This window comes from Trichoplusia ni, chromosome 10, assembly GCF_003590095.1.
Source record: "Trichoplusia ni isolate ovarian cell line Hi5 chromosome 10, tn1, whole genome shotgun sequence".
Lineage (NCBI taxonomy): Eukaryota > Metazoa > Arthropoda > Insecta > Lepidoptera > Noctuidae > Trichoplusia > Trichoplusia ni.
Window position 1 is genome coordinate 12,575,519 of NC_039487.1, and position 24,480 is coordinate 12,599,998.

General features: G+C 39.2%; 2 protein-coding genes across 4 annotated transcripts in view; one reads left to right on the top strand and one right to left on the bottom strand.

Annotated features, from left to right (window-relative positions):
* The window catches only part of LOC113498229 (serine/threonine-protein kinase SMG1), a 107,700-nt gene extending 83,249 nt beyond the window's left edge, over positions 1-24,451 (bottom strand). Inside the window, exon 1 of the mRNA XM_026878167.1 lies at positions 17,558-24,451. Within this exon, the coding sequence (XP_026733968.1) occupies positions 17,558-24,313 (6,756 nt within the window). The 5' untranslated portion in view covers positions 24,314-24,451. The remainder of the gene's footprint in view (positions 1-17,557) is intronic.
* LOC113497861 (5-hydroxytryptamine receptor 1A) lies at positions 423-15,625 on the top strand. Of its 3 annotated transcripts, none has more exons than XM_026877614.1 (5): positions 423-8,998; positions 12,616-13,174; positions 13,399-13,558; positions 13,832-14,002; positions 14,556-15,625. In XM_026877614.1, the coding sequence occupies exons 2-5, from the start codon at positions 12,807-12,809 to the stop codon at positions 15,087-15,089; spliced, it is 1,233 nt and encodes a 410-aa protein (XP_026733415.1). In that variant the 5' UTR covers positions 423-8,998; positions 12,616-12,806; the 3' UTR covers positions 15,090-15,625. The 3 variants fall into 3 exon arrangements, with proteins under 3 accessions (XP_026733415.1, XP_026733417.1, XP_026733416.1); XM_026877616.1 differs by having other exon boundaries at positions 423-8,582; XM_026877615.1 differs by having other exon boundaries at positions 423-1,059.
* Positions 24,452-24,480: the final 29 nt, after the last annotated feature.

Sequence of the window (24,480 nt, forward strand, 5' to 3'; positions counted from 1 at the left end):
GGAAGAATTGGAGCCTGCCTTTTTAACTGCCAACAAAAGTTTTCTACACCTATTGTAGAGAATTTAAGAACATTTTACTGCACCACATACTATGAAATAGTGTAGATCGGTAGTGGATAATTATTCGCATTCGTAACTGTTACTTACAGTCATAAAATATGTGTGAATATGTCCGTATTGGTGGCAAATAGGGTAATGTTAGTTAGCGTAATCTGCGCCACGCGACACCTAGCTACAATTTATGAGGCAGCTCGGACGCTCGGATTACCCTAACGGGAGACAAGCAAAAAACGCGCTGCAAATATTCAGTAAATTGTTGACATGTACACCAAAAATATTCATACATTTAATATCTGTGATATTCCATCTCATATTTTTTTTAATTAATAAGAAACAATCGTATCTCGAAGTGGCAAATTTTTATTTTAGTACACTGTAATTTGAAAATATATAATAAACCAGAACTTTGACAATACGAAGAAACTTTCCTAGAATTACCAGACAAACAAATAACAATTTGTCATAACAACTGAAATAGTGCTATAGTTGACCAAAACTTGGACAATTTCGTTAATAACATTAAGTTCAGCTTGGTAGTCGTAATCGCGGAAACATTTCACATAGGCCCTACAACAAAACCTCCCGACTGGCCACCCTATATCATCATTATAGAGTAACGCGGTACTGTGAAAGCTGCGTATATCATCGCGGTAATCCGCATCAAATACGTTTATATTGTAGCATAGAGTAACCACAAAAAAACCATGACCTTTGCCACTGGTGTTTGTCCACTAATGCCTCCAAAGACCTCGAATTTCGTGTTTGGAAGCCGGCGGTGGCGTCCGCGACCGTTAGTTGCGTGCCGACCGCCGACGCGAGCGTACGTCCACTCACGAACATTCCCCTCACCCTCGGAGAGCCCTTCACACGAAAAAGTTGCATACAGTGAACAAACACAGTTCGTGTATAAGTGTTGTTGTATTATGTAGCACAGTGATGTTTGCCTATAGCAGACCTCTTGGGTAGTCTGTTCGCGCCAATGGCAGTCTCGTCTTGGAGGTAAATATTGACAAAAACCGGGACTGATGGTCCTCGCGGCCATCGTCCGCTGCCGGATAAGTATTTGCTGAACGTTCGAACGGCTTCCATTCCATTTCCCCGCGATTTGATTTGCATTTTGTTTGATCATTGAACGCATACGATTTGGACGCCTTTTCTCTAAATAATGCCGACCAAAGCAAACGCATAAAATATTGGCACTTATTTTTTGAAAGACCCGATTTTAATTCGTTGTTTACCGTAACCAAAATATTTTTTATGAGTCGTGCGTTTAAATTTAAGCGCGTGGTTTTAAGTTGTTGGTATATTGTCGCGTCCGATATGTAAATGTAAAGTGCGAGCGGGCCGCGCCGGCTCGTGGGTACACGGCATCAACAAAGATATGAATTAAAGTGTTCTTTTATATTTTGCCGTTAAAGTTCCAGACGGGCTTACGTAAGCTTTCGACGGACTCCCCGCCCCCTCTTATGTAACTTACCCGATTTGGATAGAATTTTATCTTTTTCGGATTTAGTTTAAGGGAATATTGAAACTTATCTGGAAGTATCAATCTCATCTATTTTGTTCGTTGACTAGCGAGTTCGAGTCCCGACAAAAACATATCTTAGTGGATTCTCAAGCGCGCCGTTTTGCTCAGTATTTCGTGGACGCAAAACTTTTCTCTCATTTAAAAGCTTTTGTTTTCAAATCTTGGGACAATTGCGCCGGGAGTGAATAGGCTTCAGAAATCCAATTCGGTAAAGAGGCCGCTGCAACCTTGTCTCTTGGTGTTATTATTGTTAAACGAAGTTCGTTCATTGTATTGTTCGTGCATATTCGGTGCACGCGAGTTAATGAAACTAATACAATCGTATTACGCCCTTGAACAAAATCTCTGCAGCATTATCAATGAAGATTGTAACGAATACTAACCGGCTAGTAATATTCTATCTGCGAATTGAATCTCTTCTGCTAACGTCAATATTGTGATGAATTATGAACATACTACTACAAAAACGGTTTAAGTCTGAAATAGTGAGATATATCTTAAAGAGAAATAGGTCTGTGGTATGTCAAATGTCTGGCATTTAAGAAAATTTCTGTAGTTTGCATCCAAAATTTAAACCAAAATCCGCCCGCAGCACCAAAACTTTCAGATAAGATCGAATTAACATTCAGGAATAGTGGAAGTGATAACTCAGACTTCCACTGAACATAATCCAGGCGCTTTAAAAGGGTTAGATTTGATGGTGCCATTAACCGGTAAATCTCGGCCGATTTCAGACTTATTATCAGCTGCGCTCACTTTACGACCTCACTGTCTGATGCCAAAACTCTGTTTTAAACGGCAAATAAAATTATCGTTTACGTAGCTACAAAATATTAGTCTCAAATAATTATTTAAGTAAGACGTAAAAATAAAATAACAATAGGAGCAAAGAGACTTCAAAGAGAGCAAAGTCAAAATGTTGTCTACGGCTGTCACTAAAACCCTGCTGAAAATTAAAGTAAGGAATACATGACGCAAAAAAATTGCGAAAAGCGTCAACTGCGGCTCAGCGGTCGATAAGAAGCTTCGAATTATCTATTCCATTACAGCGGATGGCCCATATCAATATTGCCTTAGGGAAAGTTCTGTATGACCTCGTGTAATTTCAGATACACTTCAGCGCCATGGGACCTAAACACCGTGCGTTGACCGCACTTACTTTAAATACATGTATACAACCATCGTTAACATGTATCGTTCGCTATAAAATTTTATTAGAAAAATATCGACCACGTAAGCTTTAGAAGCAACAAATATCAATGAAATCTAATTCGCATCCAACAAAAACAAACCTTATTTTTTGCCAGATACTGGCCTACCTTAGGGTTCAATACAAAAAGAAACAATAAACAGCAATCGTAACAGCCTTTGTGTGGGAGCGACGATTACCAGCGAAAGTACTGACACAAATACGTAACACGAATATTATTATTTTAGGTTTTACGGAGCTATAAAGTCAAATAAATATCTTATTATGAGAAGGGTCTGGCTCCCCAGAGGTCAGTCATGAGCCATGACTCGACATTTCTCTTGATTTGACTATAAGTGATGTGAGTGACAAATATACAGTAAACAGTGACATTAGAAAGGTACTCTAAAATAATCTTATCCATTTCATAAAGGGTAAGATTGGAATAACAAAATAGCAAGAGTCAGCTCTTATCAGACAGGTTAGGAATCAATTAAAATAAATTATTTGTTTTATGTCTTCACAGAAGACAATATAAAATAGCTGACCTAACAGAATGTCCGTGCTTGATAGGTATGAGATAGAGATGCGTACACAGTCGATTGCATGGGGGAAATAGCCAATATCTAAGGGGAGGGGTCGAAAACCCATTATCCAGTAGGTCAACAGTGAACACTAACGCGTCTGGATTGGACGCTTACGACAATCCTATGATTGAATTCTGCGCCAACTCTTCCGATGGATAGACAAAAATGAACAAATTAAAACTCCGATTGATATTGTGAAAGACAGCAAAACGATTTGGTTTCAGGGGAGAATATCAATATCGGCCAGTATCGTACTGCAACTACATGTCATCCTAGTTTTACAACCATAAATTTTCTAACATCAAGTAGCGATCGTGGCGCTAAGCTCACCTGTGCGAACTTAGGTTATGAATAACAATATAATATATGACTACAAGCGTACTCACCATAATTTATGATAAAAAATAGCTAAGGAAATACTATTGAATAGATAATAAAAGTGATAATAATAGATTAATATCGATAGCATCAGCATCATAATGATAACGCTTTGGAGCGGCCCAAGTGTCGAGCTTTAATGATTTCATAGTGGCGGGAAAGGCGGTGCTATTCAGTGTATACAACTTCCATGGAATTGAAATAGTAACTAGTTCTATAACTTAATAGATTTAAAGTATAAGGGTCGACTTCGGTTAGAATGGAAGATGATCTTGATTTGGACTAACGATTAATAAGACTAGTTTCTTTATTAAGTCGAGAACTAATAAAACTAACAGTATAAATGGACCAAGTAAAAAAAACTAAACAAAACAGAATGACTTCAAATCTGCTAACGAAAAATCTATTTATGAAGCTAGATCGTTAATTTCGCTTTTGGGCCGACATATTGCCTACGGTCAGGAAAATTCATAAAGCCTGAATTCTGACCTAAAAAAACTAGAAAAAGCTTTTCGTTTATCTACCAGTCGCTGCGCTATATTCCGAAGCTAATCACATTGTTTTCGAACTGATATCTACGATATTAAAGATTTATTAAAATAAACTGTTGAATGAGCAATAAATAAATTATGGAGCTGTTATTAATGATACATAAAGTAGTTTTTCAACAAAACATTACACATGTTATAGAATTTCGAAAGGTTTCCAACACTCCGACACATCAGACAAACAATTAGTGAAGGGTGAAATTGGTTCTGTATCGTGATGATATAAAAGTTTATGTTATAGCAATTAAACGCAGGCGGCTATTTCGGGCAATTTAGCCGCGTGGGCGGGTCATATCGTTATATATGAGGTGTACAGAGGTCTGTTTATCAACACTCCCGTCACCATAGCAACGGAAAACGGAAATGCTAAGAACTCATATCTAGGAACGTGTGGATAGAAACCGTTAAAGTAGGATGTTCGGAACTTAATGGACAATAAACCTGGATGAACCTCGCGTAAAGTTTAATGAAAATGTTACGCTAAATGTGTAACTGCAGAGTAACACATGACAATGTTTACACAGACCAACTCATGGGATGAGAACATCGATTATTAATTTACCACACTGCAGCTTTTTATAGTCAGAAAATGATTAAATTCATCTGCCCGTTTGGTGAAATAGGCGACTTTGGATGGATGTAAAGTTGATGGACCAACAATGCATAAATTAATATAAGAACATATCGCCATTATAAAATATTTAACTACACGTCATGTTAACTCGCCGCAAGAAACAACTGAACAACTCCCAACAAAGAGAACTTCACTCAACAAACAATGAAACTTATGAATAAAATATCCAGCTCCTTAGAATTACACGGCGCTTTGTTTAGTTATTTAGAAAGTGGAACTTAGACATCTGATAAACAAGAATAATCGAATACATTTTCAGAATTGTTTAGTACAAGTTCATCCTTTTAAGTCCATCAGCGACATGTGAGTCGTGTGCGAGACCTCAATAAAAACAGACAAGATAAAGAAACAAAGAAATCCGAACGAATTCCAAAGATATTTATGTAACATCCTTTTTTGTGAGCAAAGGCTTTCTTTGTCTTCGCGAATAATGAAATCATAACCAGACAAGAAAGTTAATAAATGTCCAAAATCTGTCCAAACAAATCCCCGACGACGTCTATTAATAGAGCTAATACAATAAAGAGCTTTCTTACGGTGTCCATCAGAAGGTTATTTGCTGTCAGGGTAATGTACACATTGACCGGCGCACCCTTAACACACAATGTAACTTTTATCACTACCATAAAGATGAGGTTCAGATCTGCGGCCAGTGAGGCAGTGTGGGGCAAGTCTACCGACAACTATTATTGTCGAGAACATAAAAAGTTTAAGAAGATTTGTAATGAGAAAAAAGTAGACACGGCGACGTAACACCATTCTAAGTCCATTACAGTGAAAGTGCTTTTGTGAGAAAATACTTTATACGTAGCCACTGTGTGACAAACAAGTTTATGAGCCACCATCAGCTAAATAAAATGTAAAGAAGTTAAACCAAACGACATTAATGAAGTTCAATAAATTGCAGCGCGTTGTTTTCCAATAGTTGCAAGTACGTCTTGTTAGTATCAATTACCATTAAATTCGCTAACGTCCTCCGACAAATAACAACTGCGAACATCAAAGACAGCAACCGGAATCCTTCTTTGATGTTTTGTCAATCAGTTTCGGCATTAACGAAGCATACTATGTCTACGACAAATAAAGATTTCCGATGGTGTGTCTCGGGGGCGTTAACGCAATTTCCTAGGAGCTCCCTAGAGCCGGGACTTGCGCCACTATATCACTTGTAAATTGCTTTATATGAGATCGTGGAAATAAAGAAAATCGTGATTATATGTGACACTACAAGGTCTCTCTCCAGGCTCGATGCGATCAAACGAAGTTTGTCACACCTTATATTTGTTGAGTAAACTTGCTCTCAGTAGCAAATTGTTTTATCTTTGCTTTCAACTTAGTGTAAACTGCAAACAGAATCATTCTAACTTTTGCGATGCTTTCTTTGCAGTTTTAACGAGATTTGAAGAATTCCCGCTAAGGTTAATTTCCGTTAAGTATTTCTCACATCCCTAAATATTTATGTATTAAACAAAATTAAGATAAACTTTTCAGAAGCCCGAAAGTCTTAAGTAATTATAACACAAGGCAAGCGATATTAAACTGAAGCAGACACATTAATTGTAGCAAGTGTTTAAAGTAAGCAAATCAACGGGAATTAGCGGCACATCTAATCAATTAGCGGTTTAAATGAAAAGCGTCGGTTTCGCAGCCTCCGGGCCCCGGCGTGCGGAGATGACGACAGAGATCACCGCGGCAATTACAAGCGGCCACCATTGACGCGCGCCGAACCGAATCTCTATTAAGCTTTGCCGTTCAATCGCGTTTGTAAATTGATTTATCGTCGCGTGAAACACTGTGTAATCACGAGATTAGATCGAGAAATAAAAGCTAGGTGGACTTAGGTAACTGGTGCCCGAACAAACTTTGTCTCATGATTGATTAAATAAAACAAAAGTCGTAAGTTTTCTACAGCATACTTAAATGGATTTCTTGGGATAGTGTTACAAATACGAATAAAATAATACAGTGAAACAGTAAATGTATTTCGGCACTCAATAGCCTCCGACAATCGCAGGTAGCTTACTCGGCAGGTTTACACGAAACGCCTCTCCAGTGTACTCTTCTAGTGAGCTAACGATATTGAGTCTCTACGACATGTTCGATCCAGTCCCCGAACACAACATGAACAGAGCCTTTCAAAAGAACACAACAAATAGCACTCATAAATTTTGTCTTCTCCAAAAGTTAATTCCTTTGTAGAGTCGGTGACTTTGTTAAATAGGATTTCAAATGTTAATTTCGTTCGTTATTAGTTAACTGAATATAGCTGACGTGACATTAAATGTACCGTAAAATAACAAACCGCAACTTAGCGAAAATTTACTTTGTAATACCGATTGAGATATTTCATTGTGATATCTTAAAAATACAAAATCTCGCAACTCTTTCTCTTAACATGGATCTATTCAAGGGCTGGCGTTTATTCTTCGAACGTTGACCTTTTGAGTTCAGTTTCACATTCCGAGATATAAGACGCTTTTACACAAAATAGCCCATCATATATATGGCGGACATAATCACCCTCTCGACAATCGCGAAAGTAATGGTGGCCTTAAAACAGAACTGGCTTCATAAACAATATCAACGGGGAAGTAATTTCGCTGCCAATAACTCTAGAATCAATGGCATCAATTAAAATTTAGACGTTTTTATCAAATTCTGAAGCCCCCCAACTGATTCTAAAAGACTTTTTAATTAAGTTACAGGTAACGAGGTTTTCATTCGACTTTTATTTTTCGTAATGATGTTAATATTTATAACGAGCGTCGAAGATACAACTATAGAATATCCATCTAAATAATCATGCGCCAAGTTCAAATCCACAAAGAGTTCTTTGAACCGTATTGTATTACTGTGATCACATGCACTTTGTAGTTCCTTGCACTCATACACATCAACCTTCTGCCAAAATTAAAGGCCAGTGTGATGTCACTAATACTCAATATTGCTATATTTGCTCGCGATGTGCAATCGTCCGACACCTATTTAAGAGTTTTTGCAATTCCATACGCTCTAATGTTGTAATTTGTTCGGTTTATTCAGTTTTTAAGAAGTCGTATTGTGTCTCGCACTGACCTCGGTTGCGCATCCGGCTTTCGCCAATACTATTCTGTTATCTAAATAAAAGTCTGTGTATAGTATGAGTGCGAATGTGTAAAACAAGCGGAGAGCACGTGCGCCTAGTAATTCAGGCCGTTATCGTGACTTATATCTATAAGCCGCGCTGCTCGGGCTGCCGGGGGCTAGAGCGCAGTAGTTTCCCCTCGGCGCCGACACTTGGGGCACTTTGCGCGAGCTGCTGCACTGTTTCAGTTCCTTTCATTCCGGGGACAACGTCCTATATTTTTATCGAGGCCACCTTTTTTATTTTCATGTTTATTCCATTCCGTCATTCACTTACATCATGCACTTAAATCGTAAACTTAATTCGGTGGAAGCATTAATGAAAATTGGATAAAAGTTTTTCCCATTTGTAGACGTTGACTGAGAGAATGTCGGTGCTGCGGTCGGCCGCAAACTTCGTAACGTTATATGCGAAGTACTAACGAAGTAATGAGTTCATACTTTCGGGGTTAACCATCTTATTCAACATTCCGCGTAATTCAAAAGGATTATGTTATAAAGTTTGAAGGCGTTCCGAAGAAACTGGAACTGGCAAGTACGAATATAACTCAATGTTATTTTAGAATTGATACTCTACAACAACACAGAAATTTTCCGATCTGTTTGCCATTTGGAATTCAAACTATGTCATCGTAAAACTAAGTTTGTATATCGACTCACGTCTTGTGTTACACGCAACTAATAAAACGATACACAACAGAAATAACGTGTCATGTCCGGCAGAACTAGTTTATAGTGAAAACAATTTGAAGAGCATATTCCACAAGCGGGTTCGTACCAATTATTACTAATCAATGAGTCAGAGTGTCAGTGTTATCGCGCGACCTTTACACGTTTGATAAAAGTAGCGAATCAAAGATCGCTAAGTTACGCACACAAATAGTACGGAGACGTTCTCTAAATGTTTACAAGCTGCGATATTGGTTCCCCGGCAGACTACATAGTACGACAGTAATAGAAAAAAATATTGCTATCTTGATTGAATTGTGGGCAGTAATAGCAGGATCATTTGTCTTCGTTTTTGATCTTGTCGAATCTAATGGATGTTTTCCCCGGACAGTATCGTTTGTATTACTTCCTTATGTTTACTTTCACGATGCTGCGATAGTACAGGTTCTGCTTGAAATGGCAAGTATTGTGCTCTGTGTTGTGTTCCAACTGTCGAAGGTTAGGGCCGGGGAGTGTTACATGTTGTTGCTACCGTATATTGAATATTGTTCAAAGCATTGTTGCATTAGTTAATAGACATTTGTTGATATAACAATCAAAGGCAAGGTGATTCCTTTCAGCTGTGTTATGGCTCAAGTAGTCGAATATACCATGAGGTACCAATTTATACTGGCAATTTATAAATACATTATTCAGCATACAATGTTACAACTCAATAATGGAAATATATTAATTAAAAATAAGTAAAGATATTAAGCAATTAGCATAGCTGTAACAAAATCGAATTTTAGAGGTCGCACGCGAGGCGAGCACGCCACGTTACGTAAAGGACAGATACGCTGTACCTATATATATAGGAGCACAAATATATTAATCTACATCGAATACTAAGAGAGTGAATAGTATCTATGTATTTTCAAAAATTCGTTAACACCAAATCATATTAACATCACGATCTAACTATTTATGGTTTTTAATTTAAAGTCTAAACTATATTACCTCGGAACAGTAATCAATTTCCGTAAGTTAATTTTAACAAATTATATCAATTTATTTTTCCAGCGTAGAGTAGGATGTACTAATAAATAGCGTGCGAAAGTCCCAGGAGTGGAGTAGTAACACGTGATCAATGTGTTATTGGCGCCAAGTCCTCCAACATTCATGGCGTTGGTTCGATGCGTGGGTTCACACTAACTGACGTCATTGTATTAATTGCCGTGTCTTTGAGATGCTCATCTGACAACTAACGAAAGGATTTGTTTATATCCTTAGTCATGTGTTTCAAGGAATATCTAGCTTTGATGACGTCAGACTTTGGACTATTTGGAGCGCGGAACAAGAATACACAGCATTTTTGGAATGTTCCTTCCCTTTAAATAATTTAATTGAATTATAGTTTCACATTAATTGCACAATATCTTCTCTTGAAATCCCATCAAAGTGCAGCAGCAAAGTTCCAACGGTCAATAGATTTGTAATAATGTAAACAGTGCAGCAGTCGAACCTCTTAAGTCCGACTATTAAACTTTATTAATCACGTCCGAACTCTAGCCCGTATCAACACAACTCTCTCACATGCAGAGTTGTAGACACTCGTATAGCTGTTATGCTGGTATAAGCTGTTACCCAACCAAATCTACTTAAACCTGCATCGGGATCTAGAGTGGTTCCTATTAGAGCATGATCCAACAAAAACGGTCCATAAGCAACAAAGGCTAGTGACGAGAGGACAGTCAAATGACATTAGGCTCGTCTATCGTAGTGCATATTAATGCAATGAGCAATGCCGAAGGGCCTTCTATTCTAGCCCTGTCTGTGATCAGAATACTGCCTCAATCTGATGCATTGTGTTTAATATGAACGAATACGGCGATATCTGTTTCACCAACATTTTTTATTTGACTTTGTCTTTAAATTATTTTTGTAAAGTTAAGCCTTTTTGCTAAGTGGTTTTTGGCAAGGTGCGAAAAAAAAATGGGCCCATCCAAGATGTGATAGAATTTTATTTGCCCACCTAAGTCAGTTACCTCCTCAAAGGGATGGGCCCAAGCTTTCCGATCTTAGCAAAGAAAAAGAGACCTTAACAGCTTTAAATTAATCAATACAGGATTGAGCATTTTTCTCCTTGAAGACTACAAGAGTTTTGATCCGAATCAGCCTTAATGCGATTACGGGGTTATTGAAGTCGTGTTTCAACACAAATTGAGATTATCAAAACTTCGTATAAATAGATTTACTCGCTTACTTATAAAGCAGATTTAGATTGAATTATTCATAGTCATGTAGAATAACAATCTCACGAGGGCATCGTTTCAAAACACTAGAACTAAAAGCATTAACGTATTCTAGGAGATATCCATAAATAATTTAGCACTGGTACCTCGCACAGTGCGCAGAATATAGTGCAACACGGGTACAAAACGAGCTAATAAATCCGTCCATCCAAACTATCGGAGTGAAATGATTGTGTTACAAACTACTATCTAGTTATCAAGCATCCATCAGCGAGCTCGCACTACGACATGCAACCAAATTGTATAACCACACTTGACATTTCATTCATCAAAACCTCGTTTGGATTTACAGAACAATTACGTCACTACCTCACAATCGTTCAGTCACATCTCAATCTGATTTTGATGACACTCTTTTATTTTATTAATACGCCCATTATGAATCGAGCGAGATAATATCCAATCACGAGTTTAAATTGATCGTTTTATTAATAAATGTCAATGAATCGTCGTAATAAGGCTGTCGAACTCCGGAATCTGCGCTCCGAATAATTCTTGCATTATATCGCAGTTTCCGGCTCTCAGAAAATTTACGAATACTACCGTGTAGCTACTTCTTTATTTGTCCGACATAAATGGCGATCAAATGGACGCCGGCATCGATTCAAGTTTAATGAAAACAAAAAAATGGGCCGCTATAAGTTTATTACTCATTAATACAGATGCATTAAAAGAGACATTTTGGTTCTGTTAATAGGTTCACGTGACATTTTTATTAATGTTTAAATGTGTGCGTTTACTTTATTTTCCTTTCACATGGAATTGAATACGTAAAGTGAGGTAAACTGCATAAACTAGGGAAACAACGATACGTCTTAGTTTATAATATATCAATCAGTGATGTTGATGAATTAATATTAATGGAGTCAGTAAGCGTCTGATCCCCGCTTATTTGAATTTCTGTTGGTCGCTTCTTGGTCTAGATGAGTCAATTATAATAATTCCGTCCGAGCGAAATATTTCATTGACAAACAGTATGAATGATGAATTATTGAATCAGGGATGGTGACGGATTTAGTGAACTGCAACTGTTAATCTTGAATGTTAAATATTGAATGGAAGATTTCAAATTATTACGATTGTGGCAGTAACTGCCTGCTCAAAATCTAGTTTTACTTTATGAAGTTGTACCTAAATGAATAACGCATGCCTGAAGGACGCTGCCTTCAAAAGGTACAATTATGGTAGTTACGCAACAGTCGCAACTTTATTTACCACGTGACCTTCGTCGTCTCAAAATAATTCATTTATAGCGGCATGGCAATCGATTAGGGCACAGACAGACAGAGCTCGTCTCATACTGAGCAACATAAATAATTCATGGGCGGCAGCGGGAGCGGCAACTTCCGACGCTCCCGCGGGCGATCCCTTGAAAAACTTCATAATGTGATTTCGAGAGGCGCGAAGTAGGGCGAAGTCGAGCGGCTCCTGCCGAGTAATTTGTGGGGCGACGCGGCCCTGCATACTGAGCGCCCGGTTACAACGCGGCTGCATTATTTGAGCACGCTGCTATGCATTTATAAGGACCTCGACGCGTATATGAACACCCTTCTTAGATCATGATCCTAATACTAACCGCGACTGATAATATGCATCTTGTTCCAGGGGACCGTGTTCTTCGATGTAGTGCAATAAACAATGAGTAAGCAGTGCATACGGGAAAAGACCTCAGTTAATATACCTAGTGTACCGCGAGTGTCGTGTGAGGGTAATAGTTAAGAAATGTGCGCGTGAGGTCGACCACGACGTCGAACTACTCGGAGTGGGGGGCGCTGGCGACCGCCGCCAGCGATGGTATGGACGTTGGGAATGAGACCGAATGGTGGCGGAATGCGACCGCAGAGGAAGAGGATGCGAACCTATACAACCACTGGGTGTGGAGCATCGTGGACGGGTCCCTTATGCTGCTCATCGTGAGCGGGAACACGCTGACGATCCTAGCGGTCACCTTGAGCCGCCGCCTGTCGTCGCTGGTCTCCAACCAGTTCGTGCTCAACCTGGCCATATCTGACCTGATGGTCGGCCTTACCTTGCCGTACCATCTCGTATTTTACTTAAACGAAGACTTTGGCAAAATAAAATGGTCTTGCCTGATGCGCTTCATTCTCATAATCCTAGCGTGTCTGGCATCTATTTACAACATCATAGCGATAGCTGTAGACAGGTAAGTGGAATGCCCTCCGTATTCACTTCTATTTCAAATAAATATTTTCACTATAAATAGAAACTTCAATGTCGTGATGTTTGTCACGCTATGTAGACAGGAAACAATAAACTAATGCATTTGTATTTTCTATACGAATTAAATGAAAGAAAAAATATATCTAATTCTTGAATTTAGTTAGTCTTTTGACCGCGTGGTCACTAATAGTTGTGTAAATGTTCCAGGTATATAGCGATAGTACATCCGCTCCACTACAGCCGCTACATGACAAAGCTCGTGACGCGCCTGCTGATGAGCGCCACCTGGTCCGTCGCCGTCTGCATCAGCTGCATCCCTATGTTTTGGAATGAGTGGCACGAAGGGGTCTCGTGTGAAATGAACTTGGTACGTTCTTGCTGTATATTAATTACATGCGACATAAGACAAAAACATATTTTAAACGCCCGATAAAAAACCTTTGACTGACTTATTGCTCACGTACTAAGTTAAAGCTTTAATATTCCAACTGGGTTTTATATCCTTCATCTAAAGTTCCGTCTTATCTAAATAATTAATAACCGCGACACAGCCTAACCTTCAGGGCTTCTTTACATAGGCCCAAAATAAATTGTTTGAGTAACGGCAACTACAACTTTGTCGTGTTGTGTTATTTTCCAGGTGGTCCCAAAGTCGTACACGACGAGTATCCTGGCGCCGATGTTCTCGCTCATCTGGATGGTGATGTTCATCCTGTACTGGCGGATATGGCGCGAGGCCACCTGCCACGCGCGCCGCATGCGGGCCAACACCTGCTGCCCCACCGGAGCCAACGATTGGAAGAGTATACAGGTAATCATAACACATTCACATGAAAATAAACTAAGCCGTTTCATTCAAGCAAGTTATTTTAGTTTCGTAGAGCAGATGAACATATACCACATCCCAACTAATGACTAATATCACCTTGTTACTTAGAATGATTGTCGGCAGGAGTGATGTATAATCTTGCTATATTGCTAATTCAATATAATCAGAGTCAAACTGGTCCAATTATTAATTAATCAACACATGCTAGTGCGACATACGACGTCGCAAATAAACTTACTTAACAATGATGCCTCTATGTGATTAAGACTTAAATATTTAATAACCTTTGAGCCCTGTGGATGTCTAGTATTGATTACACTGCGATATGTAAACGTGTCACAAGTTAATGCATTTAACGTATGCGAGCATAATAACACTTTCATTATGGCGTGGAACGAAATTATCATTGAATGAAATCATAGCATTTACATAAACGTAAACAAACATTAGCATTGCGTTGTTTGCATGGTATTTCATTCAACCAAAATAGTGGACAGAACTAACAAATTGTGACAATAAATAAATCTGGTTGCAGGTGGTGCTGCTGGTGTTAGGGTCGTTTTCCATTTGCTGGATGCCGTTTGTGGTGGTTGCGTGTGCTCAGACCCTGCCTATCACGCCGCTACACAACAACATCGCCTACCGCCTGACGTCATCACTGGCCATGTCCAATTCTGGTATTAACCCCCTCATCTACGCATGGAAGAACGCCGGATTTCGCGCCGCGTTCGCTAAACTATTGCGTTGCAAGCGGCCGGACACCTCAGAGTACAGAGGCTCCCCCGCTCCTGAGAGGAAACGGGGCTCTGTCGCCCTGCGAGAAGGTTCTATCACTCGGTCCAGCGCCCCCAGCGCGTTGTCTAGCCTGGGCGGCAGGCCGGCGCGGCTGCTGTACATAGAGCGAGAGACGGACACTTCGCGGTGTCGCATCATCGAGAACGCGGGCTACGTGGAAGCGGAGCGCGGCGACAGCAACCCGTCGTACGCGCCCGACGGGCCCACGCCCGTGCACCGCGCGGCCAGCACCGGCAACGCCGCCGGAGCCGCGCGGGCCCCCGATCTAGTGTAGTGTTATCGTATTACGAACAAATTAGACGTTTTGTGGGAAACGTGAAACGCTTCTAGTATTTAAAGTTGTTAGTGACTGTAGGTACCCCCCTTCGCATTTAGGTACCTGTTCGAATCTACGCTCAAGTTTTTAAAAGCTTTATTGTTGAATTTTTATTGAGAGATTATAATGAGTTCCCTGCCATAACGATGTTTTAATAAGAGGTTCTCTGTCAAATAAAGATGTTTAAATGATATAAATAATTAAAAGATGTTCTATGTATTATTAAAGAATATAATTAATGTGTATTATTTAAATATTGTAATACCTTTTCACTTGTAACACGGCGTATCTACGCGAATTGCCTGACAAACGACGCCATCTACCACCGACACGGGAACAAAAGCGGCACGGCTTTTAACTTCAAGCTCACGAACACAGATGGCGTTAAATTCAACTATTCGACCAACCTGTTGATATTTGTTTCCATCAACGAGCATTACAGACAACATGAGCGAGATGTAAAATTTAATTATGGTTATGTGTAGATATAAATATTGCAAATTAAATTATTCACCAAGTTAAAATTTAGTTTAAACACTCCATTTCCAAAATATTTTAACAGATGGTTCATAATGTTCAGATGGCATAAAAATAATTTAAAACATGTATTCGGAGCAATTAAACAATAACTTTTTACGAGGATTATAGTTAATTTTTTGCTTGTTGTTATGCAAACCAAAGAGACCGCCATATCGCGGGATATCACGGCTGAAAAATATGGAGTCTAAGTTCACATGCATATAATTTTAAATTTGGTAAAAAGTTATTAGAGACCAGATTAACAAGCCATTAACAAAACAAAAAAATATTTTGTTCCTTCGCCGTAATCAGGTCAATACGTTAATTGGAATAACTTTAAATCAATTCAATGTATGTATGTTTATTTAAAGATATGCACTAATAAATGCAAGGAAAACGGTACAGGAAACCAAAGTTTATCTGGGCACTATGATCAGAATTCGTCATTCAGTAAACAAGCGACGTGAGCAAAGCAACTTATCCAACTTAGGAAGCCTTATAGTGAAAGAGTTACTGTATTTATATATGTAGACATAAGCATATTAAAACATAACTAGGGTACTCGGACAGACTGTCAAGAGGTCATTCACACAGAGCTGTATAAAATGCACAATATCAACAATCAAATTAAAGATCATTGACCTGACTAGTGCGGATTTCATGTCGCAGATAAATTGAGGTTAAAAGAAAGCTTTATTAATAAATACGATTAAATTAGCCATAAATAGAACCCGTTCTGACTAGTATCAAGATAAAGAATACAGAGTATGTGTCACTCTTATGTTGCTTATAATTGCATGAACTTGTGAAACAGTGGCGTTAGACGATATAAGGATGACTGACGGAATCAAAGCAACTGATTGATAGATAATAGATAGGATTTCTGCCACGACATTTAGTAGAAATGCATTTAGGATATTGACGTTACTCGAGCGCCTGCGGGCTGTGATGGTTTATTTATAGAACTAGCAACGCAATTCTATTCACGTGAATTTTCTTCCGCCCCTTTAGAACTGCAGGTACAATTCTACTGTCTTATTACGTTAACAAAATAGTAATTATTCCAGTCCTATCTATTCCAGCTGAAGAAATATTTCTTGCTTGGGTTGTATGTTCCGTTAATGCAATAATATAATAAAGGTAGATCGCATGATCTAATAAAAATCAAAATGTTTAAATATAGTTCGTATCAATGCAGTGGTAATAATATTGTCAAAGACGACTATTTCCTTATACGATTGATACGGTGTCATGAAGTTAATAGACTGTAAACATTTATATTGGGTAAATAGATAAGAAAACAAAATAAAAATGTAATGAACAAACGAACGAACATGAGATATTAAAAATGTAAATAACCCGTGACTCTTACAGGTCATAGTTAAGACATTAAGATAAAATTCCGATTCAAGATTAATCTAATATTCGAAGTTGTTTGATAAATGTAGAAAGAGTAATATCGATAGACGGTACAAATCTCATTGATAAATACGTAGTGCCGGACTAATTACGCGATTACCAAACAAGGCAATTATGTAAAAACACAAATAAGTTAAGAAATACAGCGATATCTATAATTCGATCTCACCGCTCTGTCGTACTTTCTATTGGTTCAAGTCCATAAATTAATATTTAATTATTAAAGAAAGCACTTTCGAGTGACCGTGTCGGTAAAGTAAATTAATCTAGACCATGGAATTTCAACATATTTCTCAAACCAGCTACTAGTTTGGGAAAAAAGACAAATGCACATAAATTACACTGATTAGTTATAATCACACTTTTGATTGAGTAGTCCTAAGTAGATACCGATAAAATAAGTGTAACTCACTCTGACTGACATAGTTTGTACAAATCAATCAACTAATCCAATTGAGACACAACAGTAAAGTATAGCAGGCACTCACCTCGACTCCGGTCACGCCGAGTGCAGTCACCAGGTTGGGCGTCAGCCTGAACGGCACCTTCTCCGGCACGCGCAGGGTCTTGCCCTTTTCGAAGCACACGTTATAGTCAATGTGCACCACCTCACCAGAAGTCAAGTCCACTAACACATTATCCAAGTGTCTGTCGCCTAGCCCGATTATGTAGCCTATCGTACTCATGACGGCGACTGAGTAACTGTACCGACGCGTCATCTGCCACCACTGCTCAGGGCTAACACTACTGCACCACAACTCCCGCCACAGCAAGTCCCGTGGTGTCTCCGCCGACAGCTCCTGTAGGACTTGCTTCAGGATCGATACCGGCCATTCTTTTCTGAAGTCAGTCGATATGCCCGCTTCCTTCAGGAGTGGGTTCAATTTATTGTAGAATAATTCAGAAGGCCGCAACACGTTTACCGTCTTATTTGTCTTGGCTGATAGAATAGCAGCCTCACGATTTTGCCAGCGTTTGTACAGCGCAAACAATGGTGTCACATTATCAACCCAACTGATGAGTCCTGAGCGCGGACCGAGAGGTATAACCGAGTAATGACGGGCTCTGTAAGTCTGGTTATCGTTGTTTTCAGAATCTCTCGCCATCATAGTGTTGGTTATTGAGAGCAGCTGCATTATTCGTTCGTCTAAATGTAAATCTTCTAAACCCTTGAACAGATATGTGTAGGCTTTGCCGTCAGATCCGTAGAAAACCAGTTTCTTTGGTCTTGTCTTTGTGGGCAGTATGGCCACATTATTCTCTACTGATTTAATAGTTATCCTAACGGTTCTTTGATTTGTGTGCAATCCAGGCATAGTAATTACTGTGTTTTTCATTTCTGCTAGCACAGGACTTATATCAGACATTTTCAAAATATAAGATGTTCGTTTGTTCACTTTCTGTTGGAGTTTTATTTGTAATTGTTTTAATGGTACCCAGGATTCGCAAGGTTTATCAGGAGCTGTGGGATTCTTCAACTTGTCTATCACGTCAGTGAAGAGGGGGAGGAATTTATTTTGGAATGAGACCTCATGTGGCGTCTCTGGTTTTGCAGAAATAACTTGATAAAGTTGTTCTAAAACATATACCACAGGCTCGAAGAATATCCGATGCTTCTCTTTGATCAATTTTTCTTTATCCTCTGCCGACAGGTGTGCATTGTTCTTCAGTTTTACAACTTCCACTTCCAACTGAGAAAGCCGCTTAGTAAATTCCGAGTGATGTTGAACTAACGTTCCGAGAGATAATTCGTCCCAGAGTAAGTTAATTCGCTGCAACTCTTTGACTAACAGTTTCACTTGCTGTATTGTCTTTGGTGCTTGCTTTGCTAATGTTTCAACCATATCAAGGAAACACGAATTGAGTTCGTTGTTGACGACTTTATCGCTAGCAGCATCTTCGATTTCCTTGTTTTCCTCACTGTCGTCAGCTTCGTTAGATAGAAATGATCTTGCAACATTCAACTCCATCAAATCATTTTGCTCATTTTCCACGGCTCCCACTACAGCGGGGAACGTGATAAGATGTGGAGTGTCTTCTGCTAATCGACACAATAGGTCAGAAACACATTTCCTCACATACGTCTCAGGATGGTTCAGACGAGAAAATAATTGAGGAATAATAACTTTCCAAGGTTGTGTGGGTGTGTTAGCTAACCCAGACTCTAGTACTGTCTGCAACTCCATTGCATGTTTTACAATCAGACGCAGAAGTCTCAAGGTAGCATTAACTACAGCATTTTCTCCGCTGTGATTTATATAGTCCGAGGCACAAATTAGTTGTAAAAACTTGAAATAAGCGTCAGCTGATAGTTCAAAATAAGAAAAAACTCGTTTTTGAGCTTGACGCCAAATATCTACTAACAGGGCTAGATGTTCTGGGAAAGCATTGCTCAAAAACGGTACCGTACGCAGTTGACTTTCTATCATCTCAGAGGTGTTAATTTCGTTCCAGTCTATGTCTTCATCATCACAAGTGGCTTTGGTTTTTGATAGTATTTCACAAACGGCCTCAAAATCTTGTGGTGAACATCCGATCATAACGCTTTCTATTTGTAACTTATCATTTTTCGTCAATTGTTCACGAGTCTTTGAACTGAATTCTACCATTTTTCTGCCCCATCTGAAGCACCAAGCAGCGAAATTAGCCCATGCTTTTGCCAGTCCTGGACATTGATTGACGCCAAACTGTAGCAGTTTACCAACAGCTGAGTCTGACATTGGTATAACATTTTCTGATATATTATTGTCCACTAAACCAATTTCAGGCAAAGCTGACACTAGTTTCAGTAGTGGGGAGTCTACGTCCAACATATTTTCACTTTCTCCTTGAACCCATTTTGAAAGAGTAAGAAGTAGTCTCGTACCCTTTTCTCGTAGCTCATAACTTTGTTCACTCATAGCCAATCTTTGGGAAAAGCCAAATGAAATGCTTGCACACAAGTTTACAGCTCGGCTTTTGGTTTCTTCTTTGGCGTAAGTCAACTTGCAGAGTTCGGTTAATGCAGTGGCATTGTTAAGCGTCCAAATTTCGAGATCGTAAGTATTAGTAGACATCAGTAAAGCTTCGCTTAAATCATCCAAGTTATCAAGATTACCTAGACACATTTGGAAAGCGGAGTTTTGTTTAAAATGCTTCAATAATTCTCTCCTTGCCATATGTAAGTTTGCATTCTTCCTTGCACTTTTGATAACATCTAATCGAAGGCATTCTGCATAAAACACATTTTCCTCTGTCATATTTAGCTTTGCGAAATATTGATTCCACCATAGAATACGGCTTAAGTTTTTGAATTCAGTTCCATATTTATGATCTTTAATAGTCGATGGTTTAAATGGATTGGAAATTCCCTTTCCGTTTTTAACAATATTCTTCAGCCCGTTGTTGGCTAACTGCAATACCGCAACCTCTTTGAGAAAATGTATAGAATTTGTTCGTGCAAATTCCTCAGCTTTTGATTTCAGTAAAATGTCGCATTCGCTTAACATATCTTCATATTTTTCATCATAATCATTATTGTAAATTTGTACTGCAGTACAAACTAAACTCGATTCGATTTTGTTCAATAAACCTTGATAAGAGCAGGCATTTTTAGACATCTCATTAGCTTCGACATCGAGAGCATCCCAATTAGATAGCTCTTGCGAGAGCTCAGCACCGTCCTCAAATAGTTGTAATGTTGAAAAAGAACTCCACTGCGAATTGGTAGCATTATGTAAATCATTGTCTTTCCATTCCTGCATTTCTTCCCAGCTTTGTATGTGTTTGTAGCTTTCCATAACTTGTTCCTCAATGAATTTCATGCTTCTATTATCTATTGGAGTAGAAGTTTCACCTTCTTTAGTTTCGTCGTTTGGCTTCAAAGAATTCAGTTTTTTATAGAAGTCTATAGCTAGTTCATGCCTGGAATGAGCCTGTTCGGCAGCTCCTTTTAGCCACAGTAACTTTTTATCAAAGTTCTGTTTTATCCAAACATATAATCCGTGTAAAACTTCTGGCTCTTCAATCTTGATGAGCGCTCTAGCAATGCTAATCGTAATCGCTTCAATGTCTATATTCGTATTTGAATTTGCTGCAGTTTGTAATATTAACGATGCGTGGTATATAGCGGCACCAAAGTGTCCAGCGTACAAACTCACGGCTAGCGCAGCGGGACGTACTCTAGTCAACCATTCACGACAAGTCGGCCAATTTGTATGGAAAAATGTTTTAACTGGTTTAGAAACAGCTGGCAGTACGGTCGCTGTACCCTCGGCGGCATTATAAATGTATTTCTCTAAGAACATCATGAACTCTGTTATCCAACGTGTCCTCATTTGCTCTGATATGACAGCGTCTACAAGTTTGTTTTGATCAACAGGGGCATATTTAGTTTCCAATGAAGAAATTTCTCGTGCTATGCCTTTTAATGCTCCTTCTATTTTCATAAACGTCTCCTGAGGTTTTCCCAAAACGGTTCGTAGTTTTAACGTCACACATGTTTGAGCTAGTTCTGATAGCGCCCATCCAACGCATATGGACGAAAAACTTGTTGCGCATTGCCGAAAAAACAAAAGGTTATTTTCATCAGCATCAAGTGTTTGCAAAGGCCACGATGTTAAAAATGCGTCCACCAACACTTTCTTGTCTTCTATAGCGTTGTGGAGTATGCCATTCATTATGATTTTGAAATGATGGTTTGATAGACTCGAAAAGGATCCTCTCATAAGAAATTCTTTAAAGGAGTTAGCCTTAGTGTCACTATTTAATACATTCAGGCTCATTTTCCGCGCAGTAAACACCTTCACAACTTGTTTATCCAACTCCAGTTGCACAATATCCCAGGGCAACTCAAAAAGTACATCTTTGCAAACATTTGACAGTGTTTTATTATGGTTATCAATGTGTAGTATACATAACACAGCTATAGTTTTCAATAGGATAACATTCCATGTAAGAGTTTTGTTTTTGAGTAAATGTTGGCAGTTTTTCATTACAAGTAACACTATGTCATCATCAAATTGGTAAGCCAGCGTTAACATGTTTGTAGTAAGCACTAAAAAACTTTTGGACATGCTGACTATCGGTAAGTATTTGTCTAGTTGGCAAAATATATCAGATGTCCAATTAAGGACTAAAATTAGTGTCTCTTTTGAGACATCTTCATCTAATACCATGCTCAGAGTATTGAGGATCACGGCTAAATGTCCTGATGTTGGACTGGAACTAGAGACATCGCCAATACTGAGATTGGATAGGCCAAATATATCATTTGCTCTTTGCTGTGTATTTGTGACCAAGTCGCTTGAGGCAATAAAGTGACTGTTCTTTTTGCAATGGGAATAAAGTAAATACAACACTGAATATTGTAGTGCTGGTTTTTTTCTTATTAAATTTTCATCATGAGGGCACATTTTTATAGCCAGAAGGTCTAAGATGCTGGGTTGCAACGCCCACATGCCAATAATAGAATTACTTGCATTTGCTAGCTCTGATAAACATTGTAAATAGAATATGACATTTCTTTCAGCATCATCTGCACTCACTACCTCTGTGTATTCTGGTTTTATTATTTGCACATCAGGTAAAATTGCAGAATATGAGTTCTGTATATCTGTCAATACATACTTGTAAGTCTCTTGTAAGAGAGGAATATTTTTTAAGTTCAGTAAGTTGCTGTACACTGACATGACTCCATTCAATATCAGTGAACTATCAGAATAACGCAGTTGCCGCAGCAGAGATTCAGGACCAATGGTCTGAGATATGAACTCAATAGGTAGGTTGGAAGCTATCTCTTTGATTACTGTTGATACTAATTCAATAACACTGAGGCTTACACTCTCTTCTCCTTGCAAAAAATTAGTCATCTCTTTGGAGACTAATGAAAACAGAGCAGGAGAGCAAGATGATGATTTAGTTTGCAAATATTTCAAAAGTAAAGCAATACATTCATTACCTGCCAATATCAAATCTGATTCAGCGTCATCCTTCAAGGTTTTAGTGAGAACTTGCAGTATTTTGGTGAATGCTTCTGTTAGGAATGACCAGGATACTATCTGTGATACTGTAGGACTCAGCAGAGTTCCCAAACTCTTGACAACAGTGTTGAAGACATTTAAGAATGATGTAATCTTCTGCATGCACTCTTCTGGAGTGTTGGCTTCATCAGATTTAGGTTTTTCTGATTCTATATCACTAGAATAGGCCACCATATCTTCTACAAACTGATTTAGCAAATTAACTGAAAATCCCACATCAGCCTGCCAGTGACGGCTTAGTTTGTACAAAGATTGTAGAGCAAAGTCTTTAATCTTCTTAGGCTGTGCATTATCCACATGCCAACCAACTAATATATCAACTGTGTCCACAAAATGGTTGGCAAAATGTTCTGGATATGAATTTGACATAACAATCATAGCATTTATGGCTGCAATAAAAACATCAGCTGAGTCTGTGCCTTCTATGATATTCTGCAGTCTGCCTAAGGTTAGCTCAGCAAAATCTGTTAAATGAGGAGTTTGAAAGTCCAGCTGAAATGTCTCTGTGAACGAAAGTGTCAACAAATGCTTTATACATGAGTTATGCACTGCATAAGATGCTGCAATCCAATCCAGATGTTTCCTGAAGTCAGGCCCCATGACGTAGCCGATCCTGCCCAGCACTGTGGCTGCGCCTTCCTTTGTCTCAGGGCCAGGACCGTCATACAGCACATCGAGGAGCGACTCCACTAATATGTCGTAGGAACGACGTATATATCTCGCATTTTCAGGCAGCATAACGGCGTCCTGTAGCTTGCTACATATTTCAAGCGATTTTTCCACGTCCACTTCGGCACAGAGTCGACGCAGCAACTTAGATATGCGGGGATCCTCCGGTAGGTTGACAACCAATTCCGATCGTTCGTAGAACTTGTTGCCGCTGTTTCCTTGAGACCAGGTGTCGTTAGTAGACTGGTTTAACGATTCGTGATATTTATAGGAATTGTCCAGGGGATCACGATCTCCGCGGGGCGGGAAACCTCCGCGGCCTCTGCCCCCGCGCCCACCGCCTCGCGACGGCCTGAACTCGGTGACACGACCGCGGGACCGATACCTGCCATCTCTAGACGGTCCCCCAAACGACGAAGATGCATCGTACGCTCCAACATAACCTATGACCTTATCGTCCGTGTTTTCTTGGCCAATTTCGTCCTTCTCCGAGGCGTCAATACCCTCCGTTCCCTTCGGGTTTTTCACTTTACTATTGGCAGTGGTGGATATCATCACTAGAAATTTTGTCAAACACGTAATTGTAACCACACATGGCCGTAAAATTACGACAAAATACGGGCAAAACAGACACTCTCCGCCAACAGTCACTGTATATCATAGACAAAATAGTAAAGCTGTCAACCACTGACACCGTGCTGTGTTATTGTTGAATCTGTCAT